The 20,971-nt window shown below is 36.7% G+C and overlaps 1 protein-coding gene across 3 annotated transcripts in view; it reads left to right on the top strand.

The window, feature by feature from the left end:
- The window catches only part of LOC113060228 (dedicator of cytokinesis protein 4-like), a 90,506-nt gene that overhangs the window by 58,192 nt on the left and 11,343 nt on the right, over positions 1-20,971 (top strand). For 2 of the 3 annotated variants that reach the window (XM_026229161.1, XM_026229145.1), the window contains exons 21-46: positions 1,205-1,286; positions 1,579-1,749; positions 2,923-3,115; positions 3,194-3,321; positions 4,457-4,591; positions 5,615-5,713; positions 5,803-5,897; positions 5,979-6,054; positions 6,131-6,231; positions 7,427-7,485; positions 7,571-7,719; positions 7,815-7,900; positions 8,933-8,959; positions 9,107-9,202; positions 10,228-10,288; positions 10,581-10,674; positions 10,755-10,903; positions 11,727-11,813; positions 12,160-12,264; positions 12,368-12,509; positions 13,619-13,785; positions 15,293-15,379; positions 16,254-16,430; positions 19,078-19,161; positions 20,295-20,414; positions 20,497-20,621. In XM_026229161.1, coding sequence (XP_026084946.1) covers positions 1,205-1,286; positions 1,579-1,749; positions 2,923-3,115; positions 3,194-3,321; positions 4,457-4,591; positions 5,615-5,713; positions 5,803-5,897; positions 5,979-6,054; positions 6,131-6,231; positions 7,427-7,485; positions 7,571-7,719; positions 7,815-7,900; positions 8,933-8,959; positions 9,107-9,202; positions 10,228-10,288; positions 10,581-10,674; positions 10,755-10,903; positions 11,727-11,813; positions 12,160-12,264; positions 12,368-12,509; positions 13,619-13,785; positions 15,293-15,379; positions 16,254-16,430; positions 19,078-19,161; positions 20,295-20,414; positions 20,497-20,621 — 2,895 coding nt within the window. The remainder of the gene's footprint in view (positions 1-1,204; positions 1,287-1,578; positions 1,750-2,922; positions 3,116-3,193; positions 3,322-4,456; positions 4,592-5,614; positions 5,714-5,802; positions 5,898-5,978; positions 6,055-6,130; positions 6,232-7,426; positions 7,486-7,570; positions 7,720-7,814; positions 7,901-8,932; positions 8,960-9,106; positions 9,203-10,227; positions 10,289-10,580; positions 10,675-10,754; positions 10,904-11,726; positions 11,814-12,159; positions 12,265-12,367; positions 12,510-13,618; positions 13,786-15,292; positions 15,380-16,253; positions 16,431-19,077; positions 19,162-20,294; positions 20,415-20,496; positions 20,622-20,971) is intronic. The other variant, XM_026229153.1, reaches the window with a different exon arrangement.

Raw genomic sequence — 20,971 nt, 5'->3', positions numbered from 1 at the left:
CAGTACACATAAAAAGCTTTTTCGATACACTGTGATTAAGAAGTCTCTCTTATTATCCTGCAGTATCACTGCTTCACTTAAAATTGCATTTTAGATCTATTTTTTAATCTATTGATTATTTGAAATTCAGAATAAAGACATGCTCGATTAGAATGTTAATGTTTTGGGAAGAAGACACAAAAAACTTGATCGTTAATTGATAGACACATGGCTTAGTGGTTACATTGGGCTTTGGTGCTACTACGGACAATGCTAGTTTGAATCAAGATTTTTTGCATGCTACATTGCACTCTATATCTGTTTACAATCACGTTCTCTCTCGTATCCGTAAAAACGTCTCAGTTTAAGTATGTAACCATGGTTTCCTGAGAAGGAAAGACACACTGCGTCCTCTAGAGGTCACTTTGGGGAAAGCTTTCAGCGGTGTCTGAATCTAAACACGACAATAACATTGGCACGATCACAGTATAAAAGAGCACTGGGAGATCCGCTTCATCATCTGAAGCTTGGGTCCGAAGCATAGCAAGGGAACCGGAGGATGCAGTGTCTCGTTCCCTTCTCAGGGAACCATGGTGGCATGTATAACCTGAGATGTTCCCTTCCGAGGGAACTCAGACTGTGTCCCCTAGGGCAGAGCTCAAAGGCTTGGAATCAGAAGAAAAAGAAATTTCTTTTGAGGGGAAATATTGATTTGCCAATATTCAGTCATCATTATTTATTTATTTATTTACTAAATTGTGAGCTCAGAACAAACAGGCATGGCTTAGTGGTTAGAGAGTTTGACTCCTAACCCTAAGGTTGTGGGTTCAAGTCTCGGGCCGGCAAAACCACGACTGAGGTGTCCTTGAGCAAGGCACCGAACCCCCAACTGCTCCCCGGGCGCCGCAGCATAAATGGCTGCCGACTGCTCCGGGTTTGTGTTCACAGTGTGTGTGTGTTCACTGCTGTGTGTGTGTGTGTGTGCACTTTGGATGTGTTAAATGCAGAGAACGAATTCAGAGTATGGGTTACCATACTTGGCTGTATGTCACGTCACTGCTAAATTATGGGATCAGTACTCTACAAACAGTTTTTTAATGCAGTAAATGCAGTTCAGACATGTCAGATTGATTTCAATTATGAATACTTCTTATAAATACTATCAATTCTGCTAAACAAACATAAAGTGGATGTTCAGTTTCCTGTGTTTTTGTGTCTCTGGCAGGGATCTGATCAAGGTCCTGAAGTGGTACGTGGATCGTATTATTGAAGCGGATCGTCAGGAACACATCCAGCAGGTGCTGAAGGTGAGACGCTACACAATATTCTCGCTCTCTCAAATCATTTTTGCACATTCTGCCCTTCACATTAACATTTAGAGTCTGTCATTACTGCCCGCCGTCTTCTGATTTTCTACAGCCACGAATACAAACATAATTTAGATTTGTAATGTACTGAATATTCAGTTTCTTAGGAATGGTTCGCTGCGGGCCGTTATGACTTCCACATCGCATTGGTTCACACAGCCCATGCATTCTTAATTAGGCCGCTTTCATGTTGCTTTCTGTGCTCAGATCTGCTATTCTGTTGGTTTCCTAGGCGACGGAGTATATTTTTAAGTATATTATCCAGTCGCGACGGCTGTTTGCTCTGGCCACGGGCGGACAGAACGAGGAGGAGTTTCGCTGCTGTATGCACGAGCTTTTCATGTCCCTCCGCTTCTTCCTCTCGCAGGAGAACAAGGGCTCAAGGCCCATCACACAGACACAGGTGAGACACACAGATCTGTTTATGTTGGAAAACTCCTCATATTGTGTAGTTGACACATGGAATGAGCACCATCTCTTGTGGGTTAAAGTTTATTATATAAACTTATATAAACAGTATGTAAATTAAAGATTAATTTACCTTATGGAGCATTATTCTGATTTTCTGAAACCATGGGACATCTGCAGAGGCGAATCTGACTCTATTAAGCATTTATTTGCCATAGAAATGCCCTTAATTTTGACAGACATTTTGCCCTTGAGAGATGGATCATTTATGTTTTATGGAGAGAATGACGTACAAGGGCAGTTCTCAGTGCACTCCCTTAAATTCAGGCAAAGCGTTTGAAGTCTCCTGCAAATCTTTCTGACTTCTCCGAGTTGAATGCGAGAGCGTCTTCTATTCTCCGTCGCTCGGGTGCCCATCGTGTTCTGCAAAGAGTCTCAGAATTGCCCATGTGCCCCATTAGAAAGAGAAAGACGAATACTTCCAAAGAAAGAATTGCTTTGGGTTTAATGAGAGATGAAAACATTGTAAATGAACATGAAGGATAAGGATGAAAAGAAAGAAGTAAAATGAACAAAAGTGAGATGATGATGGCGCAACAAGATTACAAGAAGCTCTAGGGAAGACTTGAGATAATAGGGAAGTGAGAAAAACAAAGAATCACATTTTAGTTTGATTCAACCCATGGGAAAAATCACTACTTATCAAATATCACAAACAGACTTTTTAATATATATATATATATATATATATATATATATATATATATATATATATATATATATATATATATATATATATATATATATATACTTTATTATTATTTTTTTTACTTTTATTTAAAAAAAAGAGAAAAAAAAATTTTTGTATTCTAATTGTATTTTATATCATTTTATTAACATTTCTGACATTATTTAAGAGTTTATTTGACAGATGTAAAAAAATATATATATTTATAGTTATTTTTTGTTTGTATTCTGCACATTATTGTCACCATTGTTTAATTTCATTAAAAAAATTCTCGCTGGTAGTTTTTATGTAGTTTCATTATGTAGTGTGCAATAAAATTGCTGATTTATTCATTTTTTTGCTTATTTTATTTATTTTCCCATGTAATCAGTGTGAACGAGATTGTTTCTTGAATTGATTGTTTGTCTCCTGACTCCACAGGCATTGTTTCTGCAGTCGTTCCCGGCTGTGTACGGGGAGTTGTTGAAGCTCTTTACGGTCAGGGAAGTGGCCACGTTTGTACGGGAGACCTTGGGCAGCCTCCCCACAGTGTCCCAAGCTGACTGCCCCCTGGAGGCCGTCAAACTGCACTGCATCGCCCAAACCGTAGAGAGCCAGCTCTACACAAACCCTGGTAAACAGATGCTCACTGAGGATGAGGATGGAGATGGTTAGAGGCAGTCTGCTCAGTTTTTGTGTGTGTTTTTATCAGACTCCAGATGTATCCTGCTCCCGGTGGTGCTGCGTTTGCTCCAGGCTCACATGCAGGAGCAGCGAGATCTCGTCATGTGCGCTCAAATACTCACCTGCATGCTGTCTCTCCTCAAGAAAGACGACACGGTACGATAACCCTCACACAACTAGGATAACAAGCAGACTTAGTCTAAGCAAACAGAGCCAATCTTAAAAGAGATGGCTAAACTCCAACTTACATGTTTGCTGTCATTTTCAGCTCATCAGCGCCTTTTCTGTTACATTGAGAGAGTGTGTGTGGTTGCCAGGTTGGGAGCATTAAGTAAATCACTGGCCAGAAAAGGTATCATTTTAAATGAAAATCTCTGATTTTGGGGCATCTAAACTGACATCTGGCAACCGCAGTCATGAGGGCTTGTTGACGATGCAAAATAATGCAAATTCCAAAATAAAATGAAATGTCTTCAGGACAAATACCTAGCAGGCAAATATTATGGAAGACCATATCCACCATTGAATAAAAATATGTATATGTATATTTGTATGTTTTAATATGCTGAAAGCCTTTCATCTTCATTTAGTCATATATTTAAAGGCAGTTAAAGGAGAGGCTTATAGCACACTCGTAGCATAATAAAAGTTTAAAAAAACACTAAAATGCACTGCTTTTATTCAAATCCTTTGCCTTCAACACAACATTACAAGCCCATCAGACTTTAAATCTCCTGCTTTCAGCAACCTTTCCTTTATGCATAATCCATAGGTCTCCATTTGTTAAGAAAGTTTTGTGCTGTAAAAGAGTTTTTAGCTTATTTATTTGTCAAATATCTGCCATTCCCAAGAGTATGAAACACGTTTGTCAAAACGTGGCCCTAAATCTGCATAATTATGCAAGGTTCCCTAAAGACCTACTTATCAGTCATGCAACCAAGAAGCTTTGTTGAATTAGTGTTTCTGCACATCCCCTATCCGTCTTGACTTCTGCTTTGAAGAAGACCACAGGAAACTTGTTTTGAAAATGCTGAGGCTGCTCCAAATGTAGACATCCTCTCTGACCTTGAAGTGAAATGGCGGGTCTCACGAACAGAGAAGGACCGATGTGCATCAGAGGCACTGGTTTCTTCCTGCACTTGCATAAACTGAAATGACAGCTGAACCTTTCATGGCTGTCTCACCCTTTTTACCATTAGCACCCTGTCAAACAGTGTGCATAACATCACCGCTGACCTCTTGCAAGGTTAAACATATATGTGTGTCTCTGTGTGTGTGTGTGTGTGTGCAGGAGCCAGCTGTATCCGAAGAGGTGGATCTGATCGTGGAGAGTGTTTTGGGTGTCTTACTGCGGACCATATTGGAAATCGCTAACCGGCCACAACCAGCAGGGCCTACGCTACGGCCTCAAGTTCAAGATGTCACGGTAAGAAAACCAAATAAGAAAGCAAGCTTTATAGAGAATTGGTGAGAGTGAATTTAAAAAAGTGAAACATGCGAGAAAGCATCAGATACGGGCCCTGAGGGCAGGTAATTACAGCCCAGCAGTCAAAGCGCTTTACACATCAAAGTCTCTTCACACAAGCAGCAGGTGAATTCTGCCAGCGTTCCTGCTAGATGTGATGCGTTCCCCAGCGCCCGAAGGTTTTGTGAATGCAAACCTCGTCAGAACTCGTTTCAACCTCAATTTATTCATCCGTAGTCAACACAGACTGGGATTTATCAAGGGTTTTATGGGGCGGTTCAGTATGGGAATGAAATAATCTGTGATGTTTTGTTTTTTTCTTGTGGAGGCAGGTGTTTTGCAAATGAGTTTACAGTGGCAATGTATAGCTAGACCTATATGAAATCTGCTGACTTTGTGATGTTTTTGTGGGACTTTGGGAAAATATATGCTGAATATTACAAATATTTTGAAGAAAAAAATGTGTGTGTGTGTGTGTGTGTATACACATTAAATTGCTCAAGTGTGAAAAATATATTTTTAAAATGTAAAAAAGAAAAATCTAAATTATGCTATACTTTTGAACTTTGGAAAAATATTGTGAAGCAATATAGTAATGGTAATAATAATATTACTATTTTAAATTTTTGATTTAAATATTAACATGGCATGTTTAGATGAAAGGGTTCAAATTAGTCCAAATTATTACATTTTTTTTACCCATTATTTATGCATTTTTTCAAAGCATTTTCAAAACGCTATTAAATATTAATACAATATTAATTTATTGTATTAAATATGATGTCTTGAAATTATACAGAGCATGTTTAGTAGAAAGTGTTCAAGTCAGTCAAAATTATTTAAGTTTTATCCATTATTTGTGCATTTTATTTCTAGACTTTTTCCAAATCACATTACACAGTGGATTTGATTCTGCTGCAGAAATACGTCAAGGTTTTTTTTTTTCTTCTCAAGAGTATGGTCTGTTGAATGTGTGTGTTTCAGGGTGAGTTTGTGTCGTGTCTCTTGGCTCTGTTGAGGCATATGAAGGACAGACACTACCAGCAGCTCCTGCAGAGCTTCACCAGTAAAGACGAGCTGCGGGTGAGACCAACTTTATCTTACTGACATCAGTTCATTACACACACTGAGAAACATGTCAAACATCCTCTCTTCCTCTCTGTCTCTCTCAGGACTTTCTCCTGCATACCTTCACTGTGTTTCGCATCCTGATAAGACCAGAGATGTTCCCCAAAGACTGGGCGGTCATGCGGCTCGTCACTAACAAGTTAGAGACTTTATTCAGCTGCAGTTTTACGTGATGTGGTTTTCGGAGTATTAATTGTGATCTGAAATGTTTGATTTACAGCATCATCATCACCACGGTGCTCTACCTGTCAGATGCTTTAAGAAAAAACTTCCTCAATGACAAGTTTGACTATAAGGTTTGTTCTCAGTCTGCTTGTGTAGTGTTGTTGTTTTCTCTGTGGCACTGTCTCTAAACTCTCTGTTTCCATGAAGGTGTGGGATTCCTACTTCTGCCTGTCTGTTATATTCATCAACCAGCCCTGCCTTCAGCTCGAGACCTTCTCTGCATCAAAGAGGAAGAAAATACTGGAAAAGTGAGTCCTGCAAGCCCTCTGAATTCAAACTTTCTTACTGTATAATAAGCCAAAAGCAGTATATGTCAGAGTTGGCAAATCTGTAAATTTATTTTATTGATTTTTTCAGTGTAGTTTTCAGTTTTTATGTGTATTTTTTATTTATTTATTTTATTTATATAAACTGAGGGACCAGAAAACTGTAATAATTAAGATTTTTTATATTTTGCAACAAAGTCTTGTACTCACCAAGGCTGCATATATATATATATATATATATATATATATATATATATATATATATATATATATATATATATATATATATATATATATAAAACAGTCAAATAATTATATTTTGAAATATTATGACAATTTAAAAAACAATTTTCTATATATATATATATATATATATATATATATGTATGTATGTATGTATGTATGTATGTATGTATGTATGTATGTATGTATTTATTTATTTATTTATTTATTTATTTATTTATTTATTTATATATTTATTTATATATTTATTTATATATATATATATATATATATATATATATATATATTCCTGTGATTCAAAGCTAGTATCGGTGTTATTTTAGTTTTTCTGTGTATTTATTTGTTTATTTATTAATAATTTATATGTACACTGATGATCAAAAGTTCTGAATAAGTATGATTTTTTTTATATTTTGGAAAGAAGTCTTGTGCTCAGCAAGGCTGCATTTTTTTAACAACAAAATATATTAACAACAATAATATTGTGAAATATTATTACAGTTTAAAATGACTGTTTTCGATTAGAATATATTTAAAAATATAATCTATTCCTGTGATGCAAAAATGAATTTTTAGCTTCATTACTCAGGTCTTCAGTGTCACACGATCCTTCAGAAATCATTCTCATATGCTGATTTGCTGCCCAAGAAACATTTCTGATTATAATCAGTTGAAAATATTTGAAGCATCCAGTTCAGTGTCTGAAAACTGCTTCCTATTTTTTGTGGAGATGGGATTCTTTGATGAATAGAATACTGAAAAGAAAAAAAAGAATTTTTTCAACATTGATAAGAAGAAGAAGAATTATTTCTATCTTGGATATGTTGAGTTTTCACATTCTTCAGGACATCAGTCCACAAATGTCTCCATCATATTTTAAACAACTGGCATAAGAGGAAGTATTTGAACCGTATTTTGCTTTTTTTGTGTTCAGGTACGGAGACATGCGTGTCATGATGGGATGTGAGATCTTTAGCATGTGGCAGAATTTAGGTAAGACGTCACCCAATATCAAAAAGCATCTTTCATCTCTGATCTTATTTCCACGAGAGATGAACGTTTCCATCTGGTCGTGCAGGAGAGCACAAGCTGAACTTCATTCCAGCAATGATCGGCCCGTTCCTGGAGGTGACGCTGGTGCCTCAGCCGGACCTGAGGAATGTGATGATCCCCATCTTTCACGACATGATGGACTGGGAGCAGCGCCGGAGCGGCAACTTCAAACAGGTCACACAGCGCCCCCTTCTGCTCAATAATGGGACGTGCAGTTATCCGACTACTGCATAATGCCATATTTGTCATATTTTCATTATTTGTAACAGGTGGAGGCGAAACTCATCGACAAGCTGGACAGCCTGATGTCAGAGGGCAAAGGAGACGAAACGTACCGAGAGCTCTTCAACAGCATGTGAGTGAGAGACACATACAGCGAGTCTTTAGTGGGCTGACTTTGGTTTACAGAGCGGTGGTTAGATTAGCATAAAGCAATGAGACGGTAAGTAGTGGCAGGTCAGATCTCACACATCTGTGGGTCAGTCTGTGATTGTGTGACTGTGGCTGTGTCTGGCAGTGCTGTGAAATAAAATCTGAATTTCAATTTCTGCACATTTCTAACATTTTTTTAAAGGCCAGATTTGAATGTGGATTAAGGTGGTATTAGTAAAAAGGACACCCAGGTTTGGTGCTTTACAAAAAAAAAAAAAAAAAAACAATTATGCAATCTTCCAGTCTATAATAAATGCATGAAAAATGAATCGTATATTTTTGTTCATGAAGGGTCACTTTTATGCATACCCTGATATTTAGTATGAAATTATACAAAGAAAATTGAAAAACATTTTTTTTCACAGCTCTTAAATCTGTATGTGGCTTTATGGTTCTCTGTATATTCTCTATACAAGTCGAATTTCAAGCTTTGTTTTTTTTTTTTTTACTTCTTGAAGCTGTCAAAGTTCAAACATAACACATCAGTAGGCCTCTTATGGATTATAATTTACCACTTTTACAGTATGTTTAAATATTACATGCATACTGCATGGTATTAATAATAATATTTTTTCCTGTATGTATTCAGTAGCCTCAACTGTAGTCTGTTTACAGTTTCCAAGCTAAATAGAAGGTCTATTTACAGTATAAACACATAAAATAATTTATTAAGTGAATATTAATGATAGTTTTAGATATTGTGATTAAATATATGTGTTTGTGTGTGTATATATATGTATACAGCAAGATATATAAATGTTAATTTCAGTTAATGATTCTTTTATTGATTTGAGGCTTTTGGTGTGGCAGGTGATTTTATTAATTAACTTGTGCATTTCTCTTCATTTTTCTGCCTTCTTTTATTGTACTAACCGGACTAACTGAGTTTGAGTGGCTGTTATTGACATTTAATCTATTAATATGAATTTGTTTTGTTTATGCTGCTCTGGACTAGAATTCCTCTGTTCGGTCCGTATCCTAGGTAAGATGATCACTGATCCCTGTCCTGCTGGACAGCTGTGTGTGTGTGTGTGTGTGTGTGTGTGAGTGTGTGTGTGCAGGGCAGGATGGGTCACATGACGGACAGCTGTATGACTCCTCCTCTGCTGTGCTTGTTTTGTCTTGTCAGTCTGTTGAAGAAGATCGAGAGAGAGACGTGGAGAGAGAGCGGGATATCCCTCATAGCCACGGTCACACGGCTGATGGAGCGACTGCTGGATTACAGGTGAAATATACACAGCTGGACACAATACAAACACAAGATACAAAATCCATCATTTATCAGTTTTGTAATTGAAAAACTTCTGTTCAATGGTTTGGATTCAGTGCTTTTTTTATTTAAGAAAATAATACTTCTATTCATCAAGGATAGATTAAACTGAACAAAAGTGAAGCTAAAATAAATAATAATATTAAGAAGAAATATTCCTTTGAGCAACAATACAGCATATTAAAATTTTATTGAAGGATCATGTGACACTGAAGACTGGAGTAATGGTGCTGAAAATTAAGCTTTGATCACTGGAATAAATTTCATTTTAAAATAGATTGAAATAGAACATTTATTTTAAATTCTAATATGTAACAATATTGCTGTCTCTAATGTATTTTTTATTTAAATGCAGCCATGTTGAGCAGAAGTCTTATTTCCTAAATATAAAAAATCTTAATTATTGCAGATTTTTGACCCTCAGTGTGTGTGTGTGTGTGTGTGTGTGTGTGTGTGTGTGTGTGTGTGTATATATATATATATTTATATATATATATAATTAACAATTATAATATGTTTAAAAAAATAAAATAAAAAAAAGTACGGTAATCAGAAATGAAACCGAAAATAATACAAATAAATACCACATTAAAAATATTAGACTATAATGGATAATAAAAAAAATGCAATTTTGCTGAGCCTTAAAGACATCTTTCAAAAACATAAAAAAATTGCTGACCCTAAACCTTTGAACGTTGCTGGGTTGCTTTTAATATATTTACTTACCAATGCCAAATATTGTGGTATTTATGCATTTAAAATTAGTAACACAAATACTGTTATGACGCTACTTATTAATCTCACTTTTTAGTGGTGGAAAAAAAATGAAAATACACATTTAAAAATATCAGTTTCAGTCTACTTTGACTTAATCTAAAATTTAAATGCATTAAGTACATACAAATTTTCATTGTTCTTAATTTCTGCCTTAGTCACTTTCAGGCTCATAGTGACAAAATGCCACTCTTTGTGTTTTACAGAGACTGTATGAAGTTGGGGGAAGTGGATGGTAAAAAGATCGGCTGTACAGTCAGTCTGCTGGTATGTTAAAGTATATTCTTTAGTGGCATTATTTGTTTAGATTAAATCATTGTGAATGGTGTCGTTCTGGTGCTTAGTTTGAGACTAGAGTGTTAAGACAGGAAGTGATTTAGACACTTTAATTCATGGTGGAAGCACCGCTGAGAGCTGGATTATGAAGAAATTTCATATGGATTGGTTTATCCATATGAATTCATTCAGAGGGAACCAGAGCGACAGTGAAAATCAGTCCTGAAAAGCACTTGAAGCACTTCATATCCACACTCCACCTCTCTTTGTCTCTTTTCCACAGAACTTCTACAAAACAGAGCTGAATAAAGAGGAAATGTACATCCGCTACATCCACAAGCTGTATGACCTGCATCTGAAAGCGCAGAATTACACCGGTACTCAAGCATGACGTGAAGTAGTTTGAAGATGGATAGTTTTGAACAGATATATTTTGATGAGGTGTTTATGTGTGCAGAGGCCTCATATACACTTCTGCTGTACGACGAGCTGCTGGAATGGTCTGAGAGACCCTTGCGGGAGTTTCTGAGTTACCCGATGCAGAGCGAGTGGCAGAGGAAGGAGTATCTGCACCTCACCATCATCCAGAACTTTGACCGCGGAAAGGTCTGTGTTTTCTTGTGTCGCGTTTCTTTCGTTTCTCATTACGTGGCTCCTCTCAGCCTGCTATTTAATTATCAGTGTGTGATTGTATTTCGAGTAGCTGTCCTTCAGAACTAAATAGCATTTACATAATCAGTAAACTCAAACCCCTGATCACTTGATGAGAATAAAAATCAGTGCATTTGTTTTCTGCTCTCATCATGGCTGAAGCAATCTGTTGTGGAAGCAATAGGACTGAACCGCTTCCTCATATTTGACAGATGTCATGGACTTTTTAAAGATGAGATGAAATATTGCAGTTGAAAGCAAAAGTGCATACAAAAAACATCACATCAAGACATTTATTACAAATATACTACATTTTTATTTAGAATAATTTTATTTTTAATTTCAGGCATTAAAACAAAATATGTAGCAGTTTTCTTCAATGTCAAGATTGCCAAAGAAAATAAGTAATATATATAAAATTAATTTAATTTAATTTATTATTTCCAAGATTTTAGATCGTAAAAAGCAGTTTATATTTTGCTAATTATTTATATTAATGTATATTTTTAATTTAACTTATTAAAACTAAATAAGTAGCAGTTCTTTTTAAATGTTAAGATTGCTGAGATAATATAATCAGAATTTTATACAATGTATATTTTATTTAATTTTATTCATTTATTTTATTTTTGACGAGATATTGAATTAAAATCAACCCAAATTTCCTCATACCATCTTGCAAATCACCCAAATCTTGCATATTTGATGGTGCTCTAGTGGCCCCTAGTGGTGAGTTATGAAACTGCATGTTAATGTAAAAACCTCTCTACCCCTTCAGTGTTGGGAGAACGGCATCATCCTGTGCAGAGAGTTAGCAGACCAGTACGAATCCTACTACGACTACAGAAACCTTAGCAAAATGAGGGTGAGTTAAAACACAGTTGTTTGCAGAACAACAGAAACACATGGAAAACAGAGTCTCATTAACATAAGATTACCTACATTTACAGTACATATCATCCCCTAATTGGCTGCATTGTTGATCATTTCACATGCAAAAAATTTTGGTCAATCAAATAACAGGTCATGTACATAACTATCAAATTGTCAAGAGAGAGTGTAAAAATTGTCATGTACAACTTTATTATTGTAGTGCAAAAAAGTTGTAACTTTTAGTTAACTAAATGCATCAGATGTGTACATTATGGTCCCTCTAACTGAAAAACTGTATTAACTGTATTTCCTGCCTATTATATGATTGCAAATGACAGATGATGGAAGCTTCGTATTATGATAAAATAATGGACCAACAGCGTCTAGAGCCAGAGTTCTTCCGAGTGGGCTTCTACGGCAAGAAGTTCCCTTTCTTTCTACGGGTATGTGTCATCCTGACATCCTGCAGCATATCAGATGGCACTGTCAGTATCTCTGAAGTCCACTTGGTGTCAGTATTAACCAGAACGTGTGTGTGTTGTACAGAATAAGGAGTTTGTGTGCCGTGGTCATGACTACGAGCGTCTGGAGGCGTTCCAGCAGCGCATGCTCAATGAGTTCCCTCATGCCATCGCAATGCAACACGCCAACCAGCCTGACCAGACCATCTACCAGGCTGAAGCCCAATGTATCCTCCAGACAGCTCTTCTCTTTTCCAAACACACAAACACTTGGACACCAGAGAGTCTTATACTTGCACTTTTTTTTGCATTGTGTAGTTATTGTCCTAACCCCTTAAACTCATGTCAGTTTGCTCTAACTAACTGATTTACAAATATGCATGTGTCACCTTAACTATTTCTCATACTATGAGTTACAAATGTGAACTAACCCCTATTAGTATAAAGTCTTCTTGCTGATTTAAGCATTTAAATCAAAATTCTGGGGGTTGAGTTTCATTTGTTGGATGTAAATGTGACACCCTACCTTAAGTAAATTAGTTTCCATGAAGATGAATTTTGTAATAATTCTCAATATCACGTTGCTGTTTTATCATTTTAAACGTAAAAACTTTGAGCCACTTTTTTATGCACAAAACAGGTTTTCTGTATGCTTTCCACAGTGTCAGAGCGCGATGTGTGAAGCCTTGTGAGATGTGTGAAGGCCTTGCTACAACACGGTTTTTCAGAACAAGCACAAGGCCAGAGCTGCCCGCTTTAAATACACACCTATGTGGGTGAAATCATTCCTCTCCCTCTCAGAACGCATATCAGGAGACTGGGGGTCGCAGGAGAGCGTTTGTTCAATTGATGAGACATGTACCTGGAGGCCAGGCGCTCGCTGAATATGTGACGTCCTCTTCAGCACAATTAGAGCAGACAGGGCCGGTCAAACTACATGAGCACAGCGTTTTGTTATCCAAGCCGGCGATTAATCATTGGCCTTCCTGGGTGTCTGCCCTGCTGGATTCATATTTATGTGCTGATGAGACCTCACGTCTGTGAGACATAAGATGTTGGTTATTTAAACATTTGCGGAGGATGATTTCCAAATGTACTGTCTGCATTTGGACCGAGAGTCAAGTAGGAGAAACCAAAGCAAAATTTGTTATTAACCCACTTTTGTAAAACAATATAATATAATATAATATAATATAATGAAATATTGACATTTACATACAATTATTAATTTAATATTAATAAAGTAAACATTATTTTTAGTTGTTCAAGTAGTTATTCAAATGCATTTGTGCTCGGGCGACACACATCGCATGTTCCTTGACGAACCTTCATGCAGATCTTCAGATCTATGCTGTCACACCAATCCCAGACAGCCAGGACGTCCTGCAGCGTGACGGAGTCCATGACAACATCAAGAGCTTCTATAAGGTTAACCACATCTGGAGGTTTCGCTACGACCGCCCATTTCACAAGGGCACCAAAGACAAAGAAAACGAATTTAAGGTGAGCTAGTGGCCAGAGCGTTTCAGAAATTGACGTTTTTTATCATTCCAAACCTGTATGACTGTTTTTCTGCTGCGAAACACAAAAGGAGATCTTTTGAAGAACGGCTGGCTGCTGTTTTCCGTCAAGTTTCTGTTATGTATACTGGAGCTTCTAAGCTTCAAAATAAGATGCAAAGCCACCATAAAAGTACCATGATAGTTGTTCATATGACTATATTCCAATCCTTCTGAAATGATATTTGTGTTATAAAGAGACCTCTGGTTTGCTGTTAACTGCAGCATATGTATTGTTGAATCAGTACTGGAATGAACCGGAATACTGCAGTTTTCATTCAGTGAGACCTGTTTTGTTTACTGGATCAATGATCAGTAGTTGCTTTATCCTAAAATAAATACAGCTTTCTAAGGTTGAAAATTTTGAATGATTTGGTGACAAATTTGGTCTGTCAATCTGTCATATTGCCTGTTTAGGATTTATAATTTAGTGCTCGAATCTTATGAATTGCCTTTATCGTCCATTTTGAAGCTTTAAGACTTCTGACCATGTTCATTCTAAATGCATGGATCAAAACTGACCACTAAATTCTTCTAGACAGTAGAAAAAAGTAATGAAGGTGAGTAAATAATGTGTGAGTTTTTTATTCCAGGATTTTTCTTCTTCTGCATTCTCTTGATGTCATTTTCCCCTCATCTCCTGTGTTTCACTTTTCCTCTTCTCTCTTGTGTATTCATTCCTTCACTTCCAGTGTCTGCCGGCCAGTGTGTGTGTGTGTGTGTGTGTGTGTGTGTAGAGCTCAGGTGTTCTCTCACATGCTGCATTATTCACAGCCTTGGTCCAGAGAGGCTAATTAAAGTTTTAGGGGCTGTGAGATGCGCTCCTTCCAAATATCATTTCCCTTCCCCTCTCACTCAATATATCCAGCATAGACAATCACAGCCTCGGCATGGATTCGATCCACCGCGGGGGTTAGATTTCCTCCGACCTCCGGTGGTTACCGTGTTTGAAATAAACTGTTTAGCCTGCCAGATATTATATTTTCAGAGACACCGGGGGTACTCGCCACCCCGGTCCACTTACCGCCCAGTAATAATGTCTGAAAATCTCATTTAGAGGTAAACTTCGGCTGAGACGCTATCCAGATGATACGATTATATTGGACTGAGGTGGTTTTGAATATCACAATCAAGCATCTGAAGTTCTTCCAGAGCTTCCTCCGTTATACCTGCGCCAGCTCGGGTTAATTCTCAGGCTGTGCTGGATGGGAAATGAATTTATGAATGCGAAATTTAATATGTGCAGCAGTGTGGCTTGATAAGCGGACTGTGTTGCTGAGAATGAGCTGTTTAAAGTGTAGATTAAGTGATATGTATTCTACAAACTGAAGGAGGAAAGTCACTCGTTCATTGAATATGCTGTAAGCGCTTTGCTTTATGGAATATCTTGGACTTTCTCTGACGGTTTGAACTCTGATGTGTGTCAATGAGCATTTGCATTTGAATTTCAGAGCCTGTGGGTAGAAAGAACAACATTAACGCTTGTTCAGAGTCTCCCAGGCATCTCACGTTGGTTTGAAGTGGAGAGGAAAGAGCTGGTAAGTAGATCTCCCATGAAACTTTTCCTTTGGTATGATTGGTTTGTGAATGCTTAGACAATGCATTGTGAGTGCTTGGTTTCTTTAATGTTAGAAACTAATACTTAATGGGACTGATAGAGTTATCTTTCGATATTTAATATTCGATATCTTTCTTTTTTAGTAATATGCACACTTTTTAACTTAATTGTTAACAGATGGCACCATTTGGTGGGCCACTAAAGAGAAACGTCATGTGTAGCAAAATAATCTTATTCACACCAAGGACTGTTATTGTACTATAATTGTCTTAATTACACTACCTTTCCAAAGTTTCTGCAAGTTTATTTATTTATTTATTGATTGACTGATTAAAAAAAAAAGTCTCTCATTTTCACCAATGCAGCAATTATTTGCTAAAAATGCATAAACAGTAACTTTCGTAATTTTGTCAAATTTAATTTATTACGAATTTTCAGCAGCCATCACTCCAATCTTCAGTTGTGTTACTTAATATTTTTGTAGAAAGCCCGATGAGCCTTTTTTCTTTGAATCGGTTCATGAACAGCATTTATTTGAAATATAAATATTTTGTAACAATGCGAGAGTCTTGACTTTTTTTTTACTAATTCATTGCATCCTTGCTGCAAATATAAATTATATTTAATATTATAATATTAAACATTTGATTGGCAGTGTCAATTTGAAAAAAATAGTTTTTGGATTAAAATAAAGTAAGTTAATAACAATCATAACAAAAGCTAGAATGTATGTTTCAGGCCTACAGACTAAATTCGTTGCTCTTCTAAAGTTCTCCAAATATTGAATGAAAGCTTTTTTTCAACCAACGTTTTCATCTTGTTGGTGAACTTAATTTTTTATTTTTTGGCCCCAGGTGGAGGTGAGTCCTCTGGAGAACGCTATCGAGGTCATCGAGAACAAGAACCTGCAACTGCGGACGTTGATCACGCAGTGTCAAAGCGGACAGATGCAGAACATCAACCCCCTGACCATGTGTCTCAACGGAGTCATCGACGCGGCTGTCAACGGAGGGCTCGCTCGCTATCAGGAGGTTGTATATCATATACATTCCAAGTCCTCACTGATTCCAGACCACGTCATGGTTAAAAAATGTATACATGCTCTCTCAAGGCTGTCTGCAAGAGAACATGGAGCCTTCAGATGGCCGAAGGGAATTCTGGGATACTTTCGGAGTTCTAATGCGTAGTTAGCCTGTCAGAAAGAGAATATCTCGGCCTTACCTTCCCTGTGGTACTCTGCTGATAAACTACAGAAATGGTAGCATTGAAAGAAAAATCCTTCCCCTTGTGAAACCCTGGGAAAATCTATAGTATCTCAAAGAAGTCATATTCTGAGTGAATACAACAGATCTTTCCAGATCGAATGAGCGCTTGTTGCATAGCAACCTCGCTTTAGTGTCACTGCAGTATTTACCTTGATAGACTTGGAGAGCAGCTTTAAAGAGGAGAGTCGACCGTATACAGGCGAGTTTGTGTTTGTACGTGTTCCAGAATGTACATTTGCACTAAATTCGCTTCGTGTAGGCTGAGCGTCCTGAGGCTGAGGGTCTGGGATGAGCAGCAGTTAATATATTTGGAGCGCAAGCATGACAGCATTGCCAATTAGTTGTTTATTGAGCGTTCCAGCTGTTGGCATTAATATTTACTCGCATTTCTGCACTTTAAGGTCAGCCCTCAAGGAAATTCCACTCTGAAATTCCTCTCATTTGCAAGCCCCTAGCTTTTAATTGGCTCGGCCTAAAGATTTTCAGACTTTCCTGACATTCGAGTCTTCTCCAGAAGTTCAGAGAGAATTTTTTTTTATTAAGGCAGAGGTATGTTTATCCCATTTCTTAAATCCTTGTGAAAATGATAAAAAATATACAAGTAATTGTCCCAGAGTTCATCACATTCAAGTGGCGTTCGACTGCTTGTGATCTGCAGGCATAGCAGGTAGCTGCAATTAAATCTAGTAGCTCCAGAAATCTGAGAGAAATTTGTGTAAGTCAGTGGTATTTTTATTCCTTTAAATGCTCAAAAACCTTTCTCAAAAGATATTGTAACTCAAATGGTTGAGTATGGTCCTACAAGGTCATCGTTTTTTTTTTTTTTTTCCCAGGCATGAAATAAAACTTTGGATAGAAGTATCAGCAAAATCATAGAGGTGATGACAAAACAAATAAGGCTTTGAAAACAAACTGATTTATCTATATCATAACATCACCCACCTAGAATGAGTTTGAGAAATTATGACAAATTGTGAAAGACAGAATGTCCAGATGCCATTTTTTGCACATGAAAACAAAATTTGGAAGTCGAAATTATCATGAAAATATGAAATGGTGCTTATCCGAGGGGAACATAGACGCATTTTCAAACTGATTTCATGTTGTTACATTCTAAACATGGGTACACAAATCTGCTGGAGGACTTTGTTGGTTCTTTAATTGGGTAAAACCTTCTTTTAAAATTTTCACCATTTAAAAGATAGAATTTTTGTTTCCTGTACATAAACTAATTTGTACCGTGTACGAAAAAAGCATATAGTAGCACGTTATAGTCGAGACAATGTTACTTGCTAAATTAAATACCTTTTCTCATTGTACCAAAGCCCAAATAAATTCTGGAAATATTATTTTTGCAAATATTCAATTAAAATCTTATGATTTCGTTTATTCAAATTATTAAATTAAAAAAGCAAAACAATATTAGATATAAGAGAAACCTTTTTTTATTTTTTTATTTTATTTATACTTTAATTAAAATGTTTTTGTAAAATGCTCTATATAATATACATCTATCCAAACCAGGGAACCCATAAAAGTGACACTGGCAAGGAAAAATGCACTTAAAATATATTATTATTATTATTATTATTATTATTATTATTATTATTATTATTATTATTATTATAAAAAGCTTTCATTTAAGTTTAGGGACCCATTATCACTATTAATTAGTTAATAACATGCATATTACTAGAATATTAGCTGTGTGTTAGTACTTAAGCACATATTTTGAATTACCTATCTAAATTTAACTACCTAACTATAAATAAGCAGCAAATTAGAAGTTTATTGAAGCCAAAGTTAATACAGTAGTGAGAATTAAAAAAAAAATAAAGTGTGACCATATATATATATATATATATATATATATATATATATATATATATATATATATATATATATATATATATATATATATATATATATATATAGTCTATTTTAAAATGTCATAATTAAGACAAGCCAGTCACTAAAACTCACTGTGATCTGCAGGTGTAGCGTGCAGCTGCAGTTTAAATGGGCATCCGCTGGTAGCATTCGGCTGGTGTTCAGGCCAAATGTCATATTCGAGGCAATGGAAAAATCTGCATGCTGGTATCTTTGAAGTCTGAGAGTTTTGCCTCCTGAAGCTTCTGCTCTCCCACTGTTTCTTTGGAGATACCAGTCCACCGTGCTTGGAACGGATCGACACAGATACACCGTCTGATCTGAAAACATGTTTTTAAGCTCACATTCCTGCACTTTATTTGTCCCTTAAAACAGAATGTCAATCATGACTAAACTATGCATGATATTGTTTGCAGAAGATGTCAAGGTAAATTCCAACTCGCACCACAAAACGTGGAGGCTGGCGAGGTACAATGCATTGTGGTTAAGGAGTGTAATTTTGTTTGTCTTTTATTTCTCGCAGGCGTTCTTCGTGAAGGACTACATCATGAATCACCCTGAAGACGGAGACAAAATCGGCCGTCTCCGAGAGCTCATGTTTGAGCAGGTTTGTCTCAAGAAACCAGATCTAATCTACACTAGATTGTACATTCATTTATGTTTCGCGCTCATCATTCACGTCTGTCTGCGTTAGGGATTTAGCCATTATGATCTCCACTAGCTGGGTTTCTATTGGTCTCACTTCTTCCCTTCATGCCCGTGCTGCTTAGTAACCAGGAACTCTCCAGAGCCGAGCACATGATGCTGTTGTCTAGACAGTAACCATGGATATAAGCCAGTTACAAGCATGAAAGTCAACTTTTAAAGACTGAAGGGGGAGAAAATATTTAGCTGATCATTTAATAATGAAGTGAGCTATTTAAAAGACAACATGAAATAAAAAAGGATCCTGTTTGCTGCTTTAATAAATGTCTTTCATCTTGTTACTCTTGATTTGTTGCATCTTTGTTTACATAAAATTCATGCTAAATAACTGCAAGCAGAAAATGTTCATTATCGACTCATTTTAGATAGTTTTACACATTGCAACATTATTTCTGACATTACAGATGTATTTCTCGCTATTGGGACTAATTCACTATTGGGACTACAGTACACAGCAGCTTAGACTTTATTTCTTGCGTTATTTTAAAGAACAAAAAAAAAAAGTGGGTGGACCAAATGTTTTACTCAGTTATCTAAAGTGTACTTTTCATGATTTACCATATTTTCCGGACTATAAGTCGCACTTTTTTTCATAGTTTGGCTGGTCCTGCGACTTATAGTCAGGTGCGACTTATTTATAAAAATTTATTTGACATGAACCGAGAGAAATGAACCAATAGAAAACATTACCATCTACAGCCACGAGAGGGAGCTCTATGCTGCTCAGTGCTCCTGTAACCTACCAAAGAAAGTATAGAGCGCCCTCTCGCGGCTGTAGATGGTAATGTTTTCTCTTCGTTCTTGGTTCTAAATAAATGCGACTTATAGTCCAGTGCGACTTTTATATGTTTTTTTCCTCGTCATGACGTATTTTTGGACTGATGCAACTTATACTCAGATGCGACTTATAGTCCGAAAAATACAGTATTCAAATCTCACCCCTACATTATTTACCACTCAATATTCTGATTGAACTTAATTACTTTAGAGGTTAGAATTCACTGTCATGAACGTTGCCCATGCTTTGTCCTTCAGGCTCACATACTGGAGTTTGGTTTGACGGTGCATGAGAAGTTCGTTCCTCAGGACATGCGGCCTCTGCACAAGAAACTGGTGGATCAGTTTCATCTGATGAAATCCAGCCTCGGCATACAGGTGCATATCAGCAGTCAGATTCTTTTGATTTCCCAAGCCGTTCGTCGTGCACTCATCCTTCTCTCTTTCCCACGCTCTGAAGGAGTTTCCAGCCTATGTGCGCGCCAGTCCGATCCACTTCACCAACGGAAGCCCTCGAGCCGGAAGAAACTCAGCACCTAACATAATGAGTCCAGAGGGAGGAGCGCGTGTGGTGTCACGCCGCAGGTGAGGAGCTCTTTTCGGGTTCGAGTCTGCAATTTTTTTTTATTTTTTTTTCAGTGGCTAGTGCTTGTATATAGAGAACAGGATAGCTAATAGAAGATACAAGGTTCATATATGTAATAGAAGTAGGGTTGGGGAAAACAATAGCATTCCAAATTTCTGCAATTTACTGTGATCGAATGCAATACATTTATCTCACTTTCTGTGGATAGAGTTTTATTCTTGCATTCTTCTCACTGACTCCAAAATCACTTGATTTAATTAAAAGTTCCCGGTTTACGGGCTTTTTTGAAGCTTTGATTGTGTTTACAATGTGCAGTATAACATGTGTTCATGTTTCGCGTGTAAAAAAA

The sequence above is a fragment of the Carassius auratus genome, chromosome 4 (assembly GCF_003368295.1).
Source record: "Carassius auratus strain Wakin chromosome 4, ASM336829v1, whole genome shotgun sequence".
NCBI classification, from domain to species: Eukaryota; Metazoa; Chordata; class Actinopteri; order Cypriniformes; family Cyprinidae; genus Carassius; species Carassius auratus.
The sequence above is the reverse complement of the archived record's forward strand: the minus strand, read 5'-3'. Positions and strand labels throughout refer to the sequence as shown.